This window comes from Alligator sinensis, unplaced genomic scaffold, assembly GCF_000455745.1.
Source record: "Alligator sinensis unplaced genomic scaffold, ASM45574v1 scaffold1097_1, whole genome shotgun sequence".
NCBI classification, from domain to species: domain Eukaryota; kingdom Metazoa; phylum Chordata; order Crocodylia; family Alligatoridae; genus Alligator; species Alligator sinensis.
The window spans coordinates 1,262,990-1,275,647 of NW_005841950.1; the positions used below are offsets into that span (position 1 = coordinate 1,262,990).

The window sequence follows — 12,658 nt, forward strand, 5'->3', positions numbered from 1 at the left end:
TCCCAGCATCTCAGATGCATTTTGCCAGAATTGTGCCCCCAAGCTGCTACTGAAGGTCTCCTACTAGCAACCCCCAAGCTAGCTCAGGTCTAGCTACACAAGCTGCAGGCACAGCAATGCAGGTTCAGCTTTGTGCGCTATTGCTGCAAGGTCTCTTCCAGCTGCGTGGAGTCTGAGCAAAGGTCACCCAAGCCTGGTAGAGCATCCGTCCCCACTCCACCCCCCTCCAGTCTGGTGCATCTATAAATACTGCAGCACTTAATTTGGGTTCATCCAGCTATGACTAGAATCCCATCAAAGCTTCTTCTAGAATTATCCATTTCTTTTTCTGACTTCCCTAAGCCAGAGTCTCCTGCAGCATGAGAAGGAAATGAGTAACGAGCTTGCTGAAGCAGACTTATCTAGTCCAACAGAGCATTGTTCCTCCTCCCACCCCATAGTGAAGTGTTCATTTCACCTAATTAAAGCCCTGAAAAAAGGTATCAGAGTCACGGTTAGTAAAGGAGAATCAGAGCTGTGCTTATGGCACTGGATTCCACCAGCATCCTCCAAGGCAACCAACCAGCAGCCTTGCTAAGGGGAGGGACAAGCCCACATTTGAGTACTGGAAGCCTCTTCTGCTATTGCCATGCCTGGCCTCCTGGTCCTAGGGAAGTTTTCCAGATGCGCTTCAGACCACATCATAGCAACATCCCTACTGGCACCATAAGGGGATCTTCACAGCTATTGTCGACAGCCACTCAGCAGCTCTCGACTGCCAGCCTCAGGGGGCCACTAGTGTGCACTACTGTATCACTGCATAGGCATCTCCAGCTAAATCCACATGGAGCAACACTGACCTCCCCTTCCATCGATGGGTTCAGCCTCCATCCAGTGTGATGAAGCTTCAGGGTCCTGCTGAGCAACTCACCCAGCCAGGCAGCCAAAGTGATGAAGGCCTTCTTCCACCTAGAGCTTGCTGTAGTGATGTCACCATTTTGTTGGAAGCCTGACCCTAGTCATTCACCATGGCTATTCACCTAGTCATTCATTCATGGCCTCCAGATGGGACTGCACTAGGGCAGAAGGGGCAGCAATGCAGAGACTCTGGTGGGTGCCTGTGCAACCAGCCCTCAGTATGATGGATGTGCTACTCCCCACATACTCCAAGTCCACTGTCAGTTTGAGGCCTTGGTGCTTGTAGCTAAACTTTGATATATCAGCTGTCATATATGGGACCTGCCTAAACAGCTGAGAAAAGGCTGGAGACCTGGTTCAGAAGAGTGGTGCTGGCCACTGAAGCAGATGTCTGGATTAAGGCTTACCCTATTGCCCGCTTCACCAGCACAGTGCAAGGCCCCTCCCTCTCAGAGGATCAAGTCACAGGATCCTGTGATCCCAACCAGCAGAGCTCTGCCTCATTCTAGAAGTCTGTATGCAATGTAGCAGCACCAGGAAGCCTTGACTCCATGCTATAGTGGGTGCTAGAGACCATTCTTAGCTCCATCCACAAGATCCAATTGAGTACAGACCCCTGTACCCAAATCATACTACCCCTTCCCTTCCTGGAGGATGCCTTGGCATAGGCACAATGTTTCCATTCCTACCACAGCCCTGTTGCTTCCTTAACCCCAGGAAGCAGGTCTGGATCACCCACACACATTCTACCACATGTTCCTTCCTTGAAGATCATTCAAGCAGCAGTAGAAAAACAAAAAAACAAAAAAAACAAAAAAACAAAAACAAACAAAAAAAACACAAACAAACAACAAAACAACAAAAAAAAAAAACAAAAAAAAAAAAACTCTTGCATAGGAGAAAAATTATCTGTACCTTCTTCCTGCCTTTGACTTCCAGTTGCAAACATAGCCAGCACCAACAACACTCTTCCCCAACCTCTTTGGCCTGGAAACAAACCTCCACCTTTGAGATGTGATCTCCATTTAGCTTCCAGAGTGCCCCACCCACCCCTTCCAATCTACAGATACCAGCCTCCAAGCATTGTTCCTGCCAGCTCCAGGAAGCTCAAACTCATGGTCTTGTTCTGTGCAACTCTTATTCCCTGTGCCGCATTAGTGATGGCTCATTTTAGCTGCTTTCTGGCACTGGTGTCAAACTAGAAGAAGCCCAGCTCCAGGCAGGAACTAGCTTCGCTTCTAGTAACTGAGAAGAAAAGAGGTGAAGAACAGACCCAGTAGGGTGGTGCTGGGTCCATCCCACCCCAGTGCCCCCGCCACTCCCTCCCCCAGGTCCTTATGAGATGCTGAAACAGAAGGTGACGGAAAAGTGCTGTTCTAACGTGCGCAGTAGAATTTAGTTATGTGCTTTCATTATCACGTCACTCACCTCCCCACCATGTGACATGAGTGAGATAGGGTGTCTTTGATTGCCTCTGAAAGATGGTGGTTTGGGAGACCAAGATATCTTTTTGTGCCAAGTCACAAGGTATTGTTCCTCCCCCCTCCCTCCTGCCATTGTTTGGCCAGGTTCTTCCCCTCCCACAGAAAGAAGGATTTTAAAAAAGTCAATCCTAGCTTGCTTGGGAGAAGTTGGTTGTCAGATGGTGCCATGCTGTGGTGCCAGGTTGTGTGCTGCCAAGTTGAGATGTGGGTTAGAAAGAATGTCTGGCTCTGGTGTGTGGCTAGCGTGAGGCCCATGCACTGGCTTGCCAAGGAGATATGGGCTACAGAGATGGGCAGAAGCTTGCAAATCCCGCTGTGCACCCTGGAGTAGAGATGGTGACCTTACCAGTCTTTCCAGACGTGGGTGCCATCATGCTTAACACCTCTAGGAATGGAGCTGTAGTACAGCCACTCCACTAGCTGCAAATAGGCATCACTAGGGTGTCCCATCGCCAGGGACAGCTCTGAGCTTCAAGGCTAGCCTGCCGTGGCATCGTGGCTGGAGTTCACTGGGGACATCAAAGGAGGGATTTGAGAGAAGGTGGGGAGGAAGATGGGACATTGAGAGAATCAGTGCTTAGCCTCTGTAGGAGTCCCCTGGAAGAGGGGTTTAGTGGGCAGCCCCCACAGCAACACCATCCTGCTGTGCTAGGCCGTCATCTCCAGCAGAACTGCCATCAAGGATGCAGGAGCAGCTATGTTCAGCCTAGTCATCAGGCAGGTTACTGAACACTTTGGATTTGAAAGGACAAGCTCACACTGCCCTTCATCCCCTGCCATCTGAGCAAGAGTCATTACACCAAGTCCAGGGCAAGCTTATGACTAGCTGAGTTATGTTACCAAGTCACTCCTAGGGTTCAGGAGTAAAGTAGGAGAACCCCCTCATTACCAGGGGAAGAAGGGGTCCTTACCAGTGGGCATACTGGGCTCTTCTCTCCAGACAAGTTCTACATCCCAGCTCATTTGGGGTCACATGAACTCATAGCATGGAAAGATTAAGAGTTTAAGTTGCTAGAGCAGAGGGTGCCTAGCACCAGGTACCTTGTTCCTGGCAGTGCTGGGACATCCTCTAGTCATCAAGGTGGACAGCATTTCCAGTTACCGCAATGCCTTGGGGAGAAGCAGCTGCAAGGAGGAACCCTGAATGGTGCGAGTTCCTAGATACAGTGTCACTGCAGGAAGGGCAGAGTTACCTCCACCACTCACCCCAGCAGCCAGCATGGGAGGGAAGACTCAGCATGCCATTTCCAAACAAGACTGGCTTTGGAGGACAGCACCTTGGCAAGGCTTTTATCCACAGCTTCAGCACGGGAGTCCTTGGAGGCTGATCTTATCCCACCCTGGTACTGGCCTCTGCACTGGAAGAGGACCCCAGCCTACACATTATGCAGCTCAGAGCTGCCAGCACCCAAGTAATATTTAACTCCGTAAAACTTTATTGGTAATGCATGCTGTGTGGGAATGCCCAAGAAGGTTGCCAGCTAGAGCACAGAGCAGGCAGGCAGCCTGCGACCGGCTCAGGACCCCCAAGGTGCCCGACCTGCCCTTCCCAGACACTCCTCCCAGCTACCTGCCAGAGGGAGCAGGTGTCCCTAGCATAAATAAATAAATAAATAAATAAATAAATAAATAAAGGTTGCACCAATGGTTTTAGGTGAAATGTTAACCCATTGCCAACTGTTCCAGGAAGTTGGTTCAATCATGTCTGCCCAAAGTACAGTATAACAAACAGGACCTGCCTATGCTACAGAGCTGGCATGTGCCAGCTGAGCAGCTCCCAGCTACTCCCTACACATCTGCAGCTACAGGCATGTACTAAAACCAGAAAGGCACCAGGCAAAAAAAGTGCTGCAAGTCCTCCTGTGGACACTTAAGACACCAGTCTCTGGCATGCTTGTGGCAACCCTGGGACAGCCTCAGCAGTCTATTTCTGGGCCTCTAGGAACAGGTAAGCAGGACATACTTGGGGCTCTGATTGGCATACAATGCCCAGGCAGTGTGGACATGTCTACTAGTAGCATTAGCTGGTAGTATTTGCTCTGCAGGGGTGAGATTCATAGCTCTAACAGCCCCACATGGAATGTCCTCTAGAGAAGCTAGTTCTTTGAGAGGATGCAGAGGTGCCTTAATACAACAGGGTGCCATAATACTCCCTTAAGTTCAAAGCCCTCAAGGGACACAGGGTAGGTTAGCCATCCTGCCAAGGACAAGTCTGAAGCAGGGCTTGTTAGCCATTTCCCATTCCCCAAGCCATCTCTGGTCACAGTCTAGAGACCAAGAGGGTGTCTTGCATGTTGGGTAGAATGCGTTAAAGGGGCATCATTCTATATTAACCATAACCAATCAGTCCTTCTGGCAAGTGCAATATCCTGTTCAAGCTGAAAGTCTCATTTGAGACACTGGAAGTAGGTCTCTTAACTACCTCTTGAGGAAAGCAGAAGGAGATACAGCATGCAATGGGGGGGGGGGGGGGGGGGGGGGAGAAGGTGTCCACAAGTGTGCCCCAGGGAATTCCTTAGGGGGCACCAGCTGTTAGAAGCTACAGGGAGCTTTCAGAAGGGACAGCCTAGCCCTGGAATACAGTGTCCATGGTGGCAGCACAGGGGCCCAAAAGATCTCTGAATGCGTGTTGTGGCAGGCTCCTAGTCAAGGAGAGAAGGGCTACATCCCATTCCTGCCCTGTGCAGCTTATAAACCTGCTGCACTTTTCTGTAGCCTGTGCACAGCCACTGCCAGAAGAAGCCAACAAGCTCTTAGCCTTCAGTAGCAGAGGTGGGCAGAATATAGCCTACATGTGGCAGTGTCTCACAAGCAGATTAAACAAAAAAAAAAAAAAAAAAAAAAACCCAAAAACCCTGCCATTCCAGTTTTTTTTTTTTTTTTTAATCCAAAAGGCAATTCAATGCTGCCCAGTTTCCATATTAAAATCCAAACATGGCAGAGTTTCACACCTTGGCAAGTTTTAGAAAAAACAAAAACAAAAAACCCTCAAAACAAAAAGCCTCTGGAACCCTTCTGCCCACCCACCCCAATCACCCACATCCTAATTCGAAGAGTTATCCCAAGTGACCCTCCGTCAGGATTGTTTGACAGTAAGTTGATCCCAGTCTCCCATAGCCCTGGCTGGTGCATTACCAATTGGTCTGTTCCCTTTCTGCTGTGCATCAAGGCCATTTGCTTGCTGTCTATACTAGGCCACTGGATTTGTGGTCCCAGGTTAGATAAACACTTTTTTTGGAAAAAGTTAAAAATAAAAATAAAAAGGCAACTTTCCTACCCCCCCACCCTCCCCATAATATGGGAACAGAGCAAAAATGAGTGTGCGCCTCAGTAGCGTTCCAAATTCCTGGAATTCAAAAGTTTTGTAACCATCTAAATTAAGCACTATAGTCCGCCCTTAAATGAAGGACGTACTTTCAAATTTAAGATTCCATTTTAGTGTAGCTTTGTCTTGGCATTTAGAAACCAAGTTCTGTTCAAGTTACAAGCAAGAGCCCATAGAGAATGCTGCTGCTTCCAAGCTTGGGCAACAAGTTGGTGTTTCCCCTCCTTTTACAGGAAGATTTACTACTAGGCCAGAGCAACAGGAGGGCAGTGGAGATTTGCAGACTTCTTAGGGCAAAGCCAGAAGCAGGCTTGCAAGTCTTGCTTCAACACAACCCATTAAAGCTAGCAAGCCTGGCATGCAAAGGGCAGCTGACCTTCTTCACCACACCAGCAGCTCTAGACTGTCAGGGCTCCTTCCATGCTCTTAAGACAGTTCCCTTGCAGTGCTTCCTTTGGGCACAGCAGAAGGAAAGGGAGCAGAGCTATGAGGAGCCCCTCAAGTATCAACACCCAAGCTATTCTGGGGCCATGGGATGCTCAAGAACAACTGACCGATCATCTACCAGTGACTAGCTACCTCAATCCAAGTCACTTCTCCCACCAAACCATTGGCTTCTAAGGAAAAAAACAAAACAAAACAAAAAAGCCACTACTGCATGCAGTGTCACCCTTCCACAGGGAATCTATACTAATCAACTCAAGTGGGGCCCATGTGACGTGCATCTAGTCCCAGTTTTAGCCTACATGTAGCTGAAATGTTAGTGAGAAGCTACAGGGAAAGTCTGAAGAGCATCATTCAAGATGAGCCTAAAACTCCTGAAGTACCAAGTTCAACTGAAAATGGATTTAAACAAAAAAAAAAATCCCTCTGAAAACAAAAATAAGTGGATTCTGGTTTGGACAGAACACTTCAGTCAACAAGGGAAGTCCTCCTTTCAGTGTGGAGAAAGGAGCAGCCTTCACTATGGAGCTGGAAGATAAGCCTCTTATGCAGATGTTCCAGATCAGACATATGCCTATGGAAGTTGGGCTCTGCTGGACTAAGCCCTGCGCCCAAGTCAGCCAAGTTCCAAGCAGGCTTTCCCCAGCCGTCTGCAATGCAGGCCAGACCTACAGTGCCAGAAGTTAGTATACATTTACTGCACCCTGAGCAGGAGACCTCAGGCCATCTATTTACTAAGCAGCTGGCACTTTGAAGTTTCTTCCATAGTTCTTGGAGGAAGCCTCCACCCCAGACTGCTGTTTATTTACAGCAGGGAATACACTTTGCTCTGGAGACAGGTCAAGGTGCAAGAGAGAGCACAGGTTTCACCATGGGTCAAACCAGTCATGCAGAGATCCAAGTGAACAAGCTGCACTTGGAGTTAGTGTCTCCAAAAGGGAGTGAGGCAGCAGCTTCCCCCAGGAGCAGAGAGGCTCAGCATGACTCACCTGAGCGTGAAGGGCAGCAGCGGCGGCAGCAGCAGCTGGGTATGTGAAGGCAGCATGGGGGATGGCAGGGGTTAGTTCTGTGGTGTACAGTGGATAGGGAGCCCATGCCTCTGGAGACGCTGGGATCAGAGCTGCTCCAGTCAGGTCATCTAACAAAAATATATAAAAAGATAAATATTTCAGCTGTGCTGCCTAATGGCCAAAGCCAAGCTGGCGAGGAGACTGACTCTGAACTTTAGACTCCACGTTGCTTGGGATTTCCAGTCTTCTCAAAAGAGAAAAAGAAAAAAAAAAAGGCACAGCCTCAGATATCAGGACCTGTAGTGCAGTTGCTTTGCTGGCCTCCCTTTTCCACCCACTCTGAATAACCAACTCCTGCCCATAGAGTCAGCGCAGGCCTCCATCCCAAGGCACTGCAAGCAAAGGAACTCAGGAAGGCATCCACCTCTGCCTCCATTTCAGTGTTCCCCTAGCAGCCAGGCAACACAAACATGCCCAAGGGCAGGCTTGTCCTTGGCTGGACTCTAAGGCCAGGACTTTGTCTATTCCCCATCTCCAATGCAGTGGCAATGAGTCTAGTGGCTTTGGGGCCTCTCTAGAGCACTTTCTGGGAGGGGGAAGGTTGAGGGAAGTGGAGCCAGCCTGAGCAAGGACTCCTCAACAGCTACTCACAAGGGTCCCGTGCGATGAAGTGCGCGCCCAGGGCAGGGTGGATGTTGGTGGGGTTTGGTGTGGCCATCAGCTTGCTCTTTGCCATCTTAGTGTTGGCTTTAGCAAACTCTAACCGCAAGGTCTGGGGGTTCTCTGGGTCAAATCGGATGCCCTGCAGAAGAAAAAGGAGTCTCACAATGAAAACAAACATTGCTATCCATTTTCTGAATTCTGGTATATATCTGTGCCTATTCATACCACCCCCACAATAATATCAGGGCCCATTCTGCTGTGGTCTGTACAGACACACCAAGTGCACTGGCTGTTTCATCTCTGAGGGGACACAAGAGCAAATGCAGATCTCAGGCCTCCAACATGCCTGCAGGACCCCCAGCCTCAACACTGGAAAGTCTGCACCTTCCTCAGACATCAGCAGCTCAAACGTTAACAACACAGAGTTGGAAGCAAGCCAAGCTCAGTTTTATCTCTGGAGCTAAAGGCCCTTGCTTATGCCCACTGCTTGGCATAAGGCTATGCTGAAGAGGGGACAGTCTACTTGTGTCACTTCCCACTGACAAGGGCCAAACCTGCACCCACACCCACTGACAAAGGTTGTCCTGATCAGACAGCTGTAGGTTACTTGCATGTCAGTCTACAGGCTGGACAGCTGTACAAGCAGGGAAGACTCACCTAGCAGAGGGATGCTAGGTGACAGAGTAGCTTTTGTGCAGCTAGAACGAGTAGGGCTGTGCCTCCCAGCATGGATTACCTTGGTTAGTCATCTTAGCCACAATATCTTTGAGATGGCACCAAGCCCCAGACTACATGGGGTAGGGACATGGCCAGAGAGATTTATGGAGTAGCAGCTTTCTCCTGCATCACATGTTATGTCCCTAGGAGTGGAAGGGCCTCAGGCCATGAAGTCAGGTCCCCTGCATTTGCAAGCAGTTGCTTGTCATTTTGGAAAGGTCCCTACCCTGCACAGGCTAAGACTAGTCCTTTGCTGCCTGGCTGAGCACTCCCAGGTTCCCTGGAGAGGTTGTGCAATCTTGGCCACTTGGGAGTTAGGTTAGGCAGATGTTTGTCTAAGCCACCCCATACAGGGCTGGTGATCCTGCCTTGAGCAAAGGGTTGGACCAGATATTTTCTTCTAGGATTCTGATACACCTTAATGCCAGTATAAGAAGGAACTAGTTGAGTTGAAGTTTAGTGTCCTGAAAAAAACAAAAACAAAAAAAACAAAACCAAAAAACAAAACCAAAAAACCCAAAAAAACCCCACAACTTTTCTATGCCTTTGAGGCAGGCACTAAAACAGCAAGCCTCTGGCACTCACTGGGTGAATAGCTTATTATGTCCAGAAATGGATTGCTGTATGGATAGTTCTGTATGACCCATTTGACATTGGGTTAGTGAGAGGCCCAACACCTATTAATTTCCTTGGGCTTGGTATTGACAGCGTGACTGCAAGTCAATGAGATTTGGCCCTCTGCTCAATTATCCCTGTACGAAGGAACAGCCACCATCACCCCCCTCAAACCCTTGCCCCACCACCCACTCATACCCCAAGTTAGTCTATTAGTACTTGAAACAGAAGCACATCTTATGAGCAAAGCCCGAGTAATCTGATCAGGCTGCAAGGGCCAAAGGCCCAGGTGATGGGAGGTATTTACCCTTCAACAGGCAGGGACAGCAAGCTGGCATTTGCTGTGCCAATCCTCTCTGGTGTATTAATGCAGGTGATCCATCTTGGTGTGGACCAAGGTTCACTACTGAACTACAGAAAAGTTCCCAGCCACATGGGACCACATTAATGCCAAGTCCAAATCTGGTTTGGGAGTGGCCCCAAGATACCCCTTCCTACTTTGAGTCCAAGACCTTGTTAGTAAGAGGTAGTGACAGCAGAAGTCAGTCATCTTAACAAGCTGGTTTGCGGAGTTTTGGTTTCCTATTGGAAGATCCAGACTCTCATGCCTTCCTAGCCTGATGCATGCAACCACAGAGTTAGACCAGGAACATAGTTCTATCATCCTCAAACCAATATTGCCTTGTAGTTTAAAGAGCTCTTTTCCCCTCCATTGGGTATTTGTGGAGAGCAGTTGTTTTCCTCGAGCCTTCCCCTCCTGTCCTCCTCGACAGCTCAGGGATGTCATCATCAACCCTTTGCTTGGCCTGTCCACAGCACATTCATCTAACTTGCAGCAAGTGCTGGAAGTGGCAAGCGGTTATCCAACATGCATGAATGCACTAGAGACACACGACTGGCCAGGTACTTACGTTCAAGGCATTCTTTGCTGCTTCTGCACCAGCCCGGCTATCAAAGGTAACAAAACCAACTGGCTGGAGAAAAGAACAAAAAAGGTGCAATTTGAGAGCTGCCTCAGATTTACTCAGCTTGCTGTTCCCTAACTGGGGCCAGGACTTGGCCTGCTGACATGTCCTTCGAGCACTCACCTCCTGACACCTGCGAAGTGGGTGGTGGGGAAGGGCGTTCATAGGCCACATTTGGAGATGCCCAAGGACAGAAAGAGCTTCTTTTACAGGGGCCCCTTACCCTCCTGGCTCCAGAGGGGGAAACAAAATTTCTACTACTCAGCATGCCAGCTCCCATTTCCATTTTCCCCTAAAAATAACAGCTCTAACAGAAGGAGAGTAGGAACACCCCAGCCAACATGAGCAGCAGTTGCTCATTTCAGAGGTAGAGGAAGTGCAAGCTCAGCAGATGCTGTTCAAGGTCCCATCCCACCACTACCAGGATTGTTACCTTTGCCACAGCCCAATCAGGCAGCTACTATGGGTAATGCATCTCCAACGTTAGACTGGAAACTGGTTTGAGGATAGAAAAGCATGACTTTTGATGGGTAGAATAAAAGCCCAATGGCTCAACAACTCAGCATTCCACTCCAGGGGGGACACCACCACATTCATGTTTGGTGCATACTAGACAACTACCACCCCCCACCAGAGCCAGAGTCTGGAAGAGAAAATGGGAAGTGAACAGAAGACAGGAGCACGCAAACAGCTAGTTTGTGGTATAAAGCCCTGTGGTGTTAAGGTTACAGCAGAATAGCCACTAGCCCTGCAGTACCTAGCAGAGACAGTTTGTTCCTCCCTCCCTCTCCTCTCCATCCAAGTCTAGTCCTGTCTTAGGAGGAGCTGGGGAAAACACACACTGGAGTGGGGTAAAGAGAAGGAGATACCTGTTTTGATGTTAGCTTGATCAGTGACCCTTCATAACCCTGGAAGGAGACACAAAAAGAGACCAAGTTAGTTGCTGGGCTTCTTGAGAGAAAAGGCCACAAGAGGTCCTGGCAAACCTCCAGAATTTTATCCACAGCAAACCCTGCAGGCCTGGGAGATTTTGCTGTGTGCAGTTTGAACACGAGCCACCCATCCCCTCCTAGACCTCCCAGGAGGACACCATTTGACAGTGCTCCATTGCCTACCAGCTCCTCTCTCTAGGTGTGTGGCACATCTGGAATGATGAAGTAGCAGGGGAGGAGGTAACTCCCCCTCCTCCTGACTCCATTTGGTTCTACTCTAGTAGCTGCTCTCACAGCAGCTCACGTTCCTCACCAGAAAAAAAAAAGGATGAATCCCATTTTTGTCCTGTTCAGGAAGATACGTTCCATCTCATCAGCATGCTAGGGCATCAGAGGCATGGAGAACTAGCTTAGAAACAGGAGCTAGTGCTCAGGGAAAGATGCTCTACCTCAGTAGCAAGTGGGTAGTGTCACTAATGCACCTAATTTCCCCAGCCACCATGCAGCAGTACAGTGAAGGCTCAGGCGGCGAACCTGGAGGAAAGGGCATCCTGCTTCAGATATGGGGCCACCTCATCCCAAGTAGCCATTTCTGGTCCCTCAACATTCAAAGCAGCATCTGCCTGGCTAGCACTTTCAGGCTAAGTAGCACCACCTGGACTGTACAGGCTGCCAACCAAGGCACCAACAGGTCCATTTGGACCATGACTCCCAGGCCCCCCAAAAAGTGCCAATCCTTGGTGCCAGAAACCATAGGCATTTTTTTGCCTAGAGCAGATGACCCGAGCCATGAGATACTGCACTGACATGCTCCAGATACCTGGACAGCACCATGGTGCTGTCCAATTCCTCCCTCCAGCTCCCTCTTGTACAGCAAACTGCTTGTAGCCTTGGCTCAGGCTGGCAAGGGCCAACAACTAACCTACATGGCTACTATCACTTCTGCTCCTTCCCATCCCAAGCACTTACCTTGTGGCTGAGGATCCTGTGCTCTAGGGTCATTGTGTTGGGCAAAGACTGGCCTTTTCACCAGCTGCCCTTATGCGAGGAGAAAGGTGCTGTGGTCATTTGGCAGTTCACTTCAAGCCAAGGTATTCCCAAGCCTGTCATCTACCCAGCAACAACCCAGTTTTCACAATGGGGGTAGGATCAAGCTCATGTTGGCCTAGAGGACTCCTATTCCTCTAAATATTGTTAGGGACCCTGGTGCTCTTCACTTCCCTTTTATGAAAGAAGCATTGGGCATTTCTAGACATGCTCTGGGAGGCGGGGGGGAAGGAGCGCTTTAAATTAGTGCAGCTCTGAGAGCCACACTTTTTCTTCTTCCAAAAATTTAGAGAACCCAAAACATCACATGCATCCCCATGCTGAAAATGGTGGCAGGGCACTTTGAACTGAAGCTCATTTGAAAGTGCCCTGCCACCATTTTTCAGTATGGGAATGCCAATACATGTGATGCTGGAGTGTGGTAAATCTCCACTCAGAAACATCTTCCTGGAAAAAGAAAAAGAGTCAGTACTACTTAATGCAGGTCATTCCAGCATTTTGCTTCTACTGTGCACTCAATTTTAGCTTTATTTTGCCTCTGCTTACCTTGAACGGTCGG

At 49.2% G+C, this 12,658-nt stretch overlaps 1 protein-coding gene across 5 annotated transcripts in view; it reads right to left on the reverse strand.

Moving 5' to 3' along the window:
* The window catches only part of RBPMS2 (RNA binding protein, mRNA processing factor 2), a 48,465-nt gene that overhangs the window by 12,711 nt on the left and 23,096 nt on the right, over positions 1–12,658 (reverse strand). For 3 of the 5 annotated variants that reach the window (XM_014518343.2, XM_025199877.1, XM_025199876.1), the window contains 5 exons: positions 12,646–12,658; positions 10,990–11,028; positions 10,067–10,129; positions 7,812–7,962; positions 7,140–7,288 (listed from right to left, as the gene is read on the reverse strand). The exon at positions 12,646–12,658 ends at the window's right edge or, in 2 of these variants, runs on beyond it. In XM_014518343.2, the coding sequence (XP_014373829.1) occupies positions 7,140–7,288; positions 7,812–7,962; positions 10,067–10,129; positions 10,990–11,028; positions 12,646–12,658 (415 nt within the window). Of the gene's footprint in view, positions 1–2,727; positions 2,891–7,139; positions 7,289–7,811; positions 7,963–10,066; positions 10,130–10,989; positions 11,029–12,645 lie in introns of all 5 variants that reach the window. The other 2 variants (XR_003093223.1, XR_003093222.1) reach the window with 1 other exon arrangement.